General features: G+C 35.2%; 1 protein-coding gene across 10 annotated transcripts in view; it reads right to left on the bottom strand.

The window, feature by feature from the left end:
- Positions 1 to 5186, bottom strand: part of LOC106875082 (serine/threonine-protein kinase BRSK2) — a 305025-nt gene that overhangs the window by 164298 nt on the left and 135541 nt on the right. For all 10 annotated transcript variants that reach the window (XM_052971926.1, XM_052971931.1, XM_052971927.1 and 7 more), the window contains exon 2: positions 115 to 209. In XM_052971926.1, the coding sequence (XP_052827886.1) occupies positions 115 to 209 (95 nt within the window). The remainder of the gene's footprint in view (positions 1 to 114; positions 210 to 5186) is intronic.

The raw sequence follows: 5186 nt of genomic DNA, 5'->3' as shown, positions 1-5186 counted from the left end.
ATATATATATATATATATATATATGTATACATATTGGTGCATGAACATCATTATAATAAAATATGATATAAATTTTATATCATTTAATAATAGATAAAATATTTAAAATCTTACCTTCATTAATACAGATTCACTTAATTTTTCCCTATTTACAATTTTTATGGCAACTTTTTTGCCAGTTATGCAATGTACTCCCAGTTTTACCAGTCCTGCAATAAACAATAAAATAAACATCAGTTCAAAAATTGTCTTTGGTTTTTAATAAATTCTTCATATCATATCATGGAGAAAATCAGAAACTAAATAATAACAATTAGATGGAGTCTCCAAGCTGATGCCTATCTATCCTACCAACAAACACTAACAAATGTCTGAAGTAAGCCAGAAAATTTATATCCTTATTGAATGCAAGTTTTGATAATTTGAACAGCAATAAATAAGCTCTTACTAAAACAGCACAATCTTGACCTGAAAATTAATTCATCATCATCGTTACCATTATTATCATAGACATTGTCATTGTCATCATTGTCATCAATGTCGCCATCGCTGCCATCGTCATCATCATCACCACTGTTGCGTTAACCCGTTTTTTCAGACAAAAATTGTTAAGGCAGATTTTCCATAACAGGACGCTCTTGCTATCAGCAACCCTCGCCAGTTTCCAGGCAAAGTAATCTTTCCTCCTAGTCCTTCAAACAACAAACAGCTCAATGGCTGGACAGGTTTTCTTGGCAGATAGCAAATCAAATGACATCACTTTGTTTACAATCAGTGCCTTTGTTTTCAATCTGCTTACAACTAATAAGACAAGAGGAAATTACAATCACAAACACTCTTACATATACACACACACACACACACACACACACACACACACACACACGATGGCCGAACAAACATAGGTGTGAGGAAGATATTCATATGCAAAATTTTATATACAATTTACATGAAGTCTAAGCTACATGTACAATTTTTCATACCTGTACATACTTTACACCTATGTTTGTTATCAATCATCCTTCTTGTATGTATATGTATATATATATATATATATATATATATATATATATGTATGTATGTCGGTATGTATGTATGTACGTACATATGTAGAGACAGACAGACAGATAGAAAGAGAGTGAGAGCAGGCAAATGTAGGAAAAATTATAAGTACACAAGAAAAAAAACAATTTGAATTTATTCAGGTTCAATTCCATTATGTGGAACCTTGAGGGTCAAGTATCTTCTTCCATAGCCCCAAGCTGACTGGCCACCTAATGCCTTGTGAATGGATTTGGAAACTGAAAGAAGTCTATCATATATCATATATATATATATATATATACGCAGGATGTGATGTGTAAATTGTCACCATTTTATATTCTGAATTTCATGCATGTGCATTGTTTGTCTTTGATTTTGTCGACTACACAGTATAGTAGGGTCAGCCGGGCACCGTCTGTGAGAAAACCAGCATCATGATGCATTTCACTCTACCAGAAATTTGGAAACAACATGCTGTACTGCTTGGCATTCAAGCCAGAAGCTCCAATACAAACATTTCAGAGTGTCAAAGAGAATCAGAGGCAAGTTAATACAAAAAAGGTTAAGGATGATTTAGACATATAAAGAATTATAAAGATAGAGTTGCATCTTTTAGCTTCTTCCAAGGATCACATATGCTTCTTGACAGCGAAACTATGCAGTCAAATAATTTTCTTCAACCAAATAATTCTGTTAACTATTGATTTTTTTATTATTATTATTATGTAACTGAAATAGAATAAAAAGATTTTTGTACTTGAATTATTCAAATTAATTAAATGTTTCTAATTAAAGTTATTTCCTATAATTACAAAATAATTCTGATTCTGTTTTGTTCAATTTTGAGATTAATGTGATATAATTTGAACAATAATTACAGCACTGAAGACAATAAGGTATTTAATTATTTTGGTAAATAATTAAGAAAATTTACTTTGTTTACCTAAGGTTGATGGACAAGTAATTGCACATTCTAAGTGCAGATGTGTTTGTATGTATAAAGGTGAACTGAGTGGATAACACTGTATAATATTGGAATCATCAGATGGTTGTAAGCTAATGTTCTTGTTCATCTCACACACAAAAACACCCACATATATACATATATATAATATATATATATATATATATATATATATATATATATATATATATATATACATATATATGCTGAGACCCCCTTCGGTCATGACTGACCATGGGATTGCACATAGAAAGTTACCCTCCCAGGTACAAGTCTGGGCAAGGTTGTTTATGGATGACCAGCAGTCGCCCATGCATACCAGCCTCCCTTCTCCACACCACTGATGTTATCCAAGGGAAAGGCAAAGGCCGATACAGCTTGGCACCAGTGATGTCGCAACTCATTTCTACAGCTGAGTGAACTGGAGCAACATGAAATAAAGTGTCTTGCTCAAGAACACAACGTGCAGCCCGGTCCGGGATTCGAACTCACAACCTCACGATTGTAAGCTCGACACTCTAACCACTGAGCCATGCGCTTTCACATACATATATATCACATATAATATATATATAATATAGAATAATATATATGATATATATATATATATATGCATGTATGTGTGTGTGTATGTATATATATGTGTGTAAGGGTTAATAAGGCAACCAATAGTTTCATGTAAGAGATCTTCACAATTGTTCAAGCATGCCACATGGAAGTGTTGGTACACATCTCCACCAATTGCAAAAAAGATTGATTCCATATTCTTTCAAAAGTATATAGATTCTTATGCCATCAACAATATATTTATGTAAGTATATATGTATGTGTACATATATTTATATATATGTGTATGTGGATAAGTATATAAATAAATACACATGCACACACACACTCATACTCTTTTACTTGTTTCAGTCATTTGACTGCGGCCATGCTGGAACACCGCCTTTAGTCGAGAAAATCGACTCCAGGACTTATTCTTTGTAAGCCTAGTATTTATTCTATCGGTCTCTTTTTGCCGAACCGCTAAGATACGGGGACGTAAACACACCAGCATCGGTTGTCAAGCGATGTTGGGGGGACAAACACAGACACACAAATACATACACACACATTCATATATATATATACATATATACAACGGGCTTCTTTTCAGTTTCCGTCTACCAAATCCATTCACAAGGCTTTGGTTGGCCCGAGGCTATAGTAGAAGACACTTGCCCAAGGTGCCACGCAGTGGGACTGAACCCGGAACCATGTGGTTGGTAAGCAAGCTACTTACCGCACAGCCACTCCTGCGCCTGTATATGATTTATGTATATGATTTATACATAATGAATTTTCATCTCATAACTTGAGTTCCATGCTCTTGTAATTTTCATGTGTGTGTGCGTGCGTGTGCACCTGTCGCTAACATATATTTTTTAGCAATATAAGTCATTAAAGGGCAATGGAAAACTAAGTGCTACAAAACCTACATTTTTCAACTATATTACTTGATCTGCTTATAAAAATGTTCTGTGGTCAAATCTTATAGAGTTGCAGCTGCTTGGAGTTTTAAAAACCATTTCAGTCTCTGAGGAAAATGCTAGCTGGATACATGAGAGTGAGCTGAGTATCAGTAAAGATTAATAACTTGTATTACATTATTATAAATATCAAAAATGTTATCAATGTTGTGAATGTGTGTTTAATGCAACAGACTGGAATGGTGAAATAAATCTTAAAAAGCCTGCTGATTTTTCTCAGCGTTACTACAGCTACTTACAGCAAGAAGCCATGTCACCCTTAGTGCCTACTTAAAACAAGAAGAACTAAGCTATTTAGATGTAAGTGCCTCGGTCACAAGGACACATTTTTAGCATAGGTTTATTAAATTTGTGGCAAAGGAAGAAGTATTTTTAAAGAAATGATAGAGAAATCTTAGATACAATTAGTTTATTCAATAATGCTGCAAAGATTAAATGGTCACGGCAGGGCAGAGAAAATGATAGCCATGAAGAAACAGTAAAAATAATTAACGCATTGAATACACGTGTGTGTGTGTGTGTGAGAGAGAGAGAGAGAGAGAGAGAGAGAGAGAGAGAAAGAGAGACACAGAGAGAGAAAGAGAGACAAGGAGAGAGAAAGAGAGACAGGGAGAGAGAAATAGAGACAGAGAGAGAAAGAGAGACAGAGAAAGAGAAACAAGAAATGAGGAACAAAAGAAAAAGTGAAAGAGAATTGTCTATTTTTGCCAGGCCTCCTGAACGAGTGATCAGCTGGGCAAATCTTCAAAACAGTGAGAAATTGAGGAGCTGGTAGAGCAGTGCAGAAATCAGGGCTGGCAGCCATGTGGTGAGGCAACAGAAATGGGTTGTCGAGGTTTTGTGGGGGCATTCATTCTTGAAAGCTCCAACTGAGCTTGGAGTTACTTGGTGGTACAGCGAAGAGGAGGGCTATAAACTCCATCACTGAAACTGCAGAGACAGCTACTAGGTGACTTGGATACAGAGGGCAGATCATTGGCTTGTTGCTTTTGGGGTCCAAGCTAAGACTCAATCTATTCCGGTTGGATCAACTGGGTGAGAAGACCTGATGCTGAAAGGCTCAAAACAGCCTGAGACACCAGAAACATCACTGGTAATATATCCCAAAGCATCCACACGATGTATCTTAAAACTATGAGTAAAAAGACAGGAAAATCTGTGAACACATGATAGGTAGCCATTCTCATGGGAACTACACTGAAATAGGGTTGCATCTATATATATACATGTGTTTTAAATGGAAGAAATTCAATGCTTATGACCAGTGAAAATAAAAAGGTGTTAGATCATCCATTTTTACAGAAATTTTCTTTGATTTTTTTTTTTCTCTATTTTTTTTTTTTTCTGTACACAAATTAAAAATAGCAGCCTGATAGTCACAGATTGGATGTAGGTGGTGTCATGGCCTGCCATCAACTTAATGTATAATCAAAATCATTTTAAGTGAAACATTTAAGTGATGGAATGACAAGTTATCATCATCATCATTTTAACTTCAACTTTTCTGGGCTTGCATGAATCAGGTTTATTTTCTATGGCTGGATGCCTTTCCTGTCTTCAACCCTGTTTCTGAGCAAGGCAACATTTCCCCCTGGCCAGACATATTTTTGCAGTATACCGGAAATGAATGACATTCATTCACAACA

The sequence above is a fragment of the Octopus bimaculoides genome, chromosome 11 (genome assembly GCF_001194135.2).
Source record: "Octopus bimaculoides isolate UCB-OBI-ISO-001 chromosome 11, ASM119413v2, whole genome shotgun sequence".
In the NCBI taxonomy this organism is placed as follows: Eukaryota; Metazoa; Mollusca; class Cephalopoda; order Octopoda; family Octopodidae; genus Octopus; species Octopus bimaculoides.
This window is presented reverse-complemented; position numbering and strand designations above follow the sequence as displayed.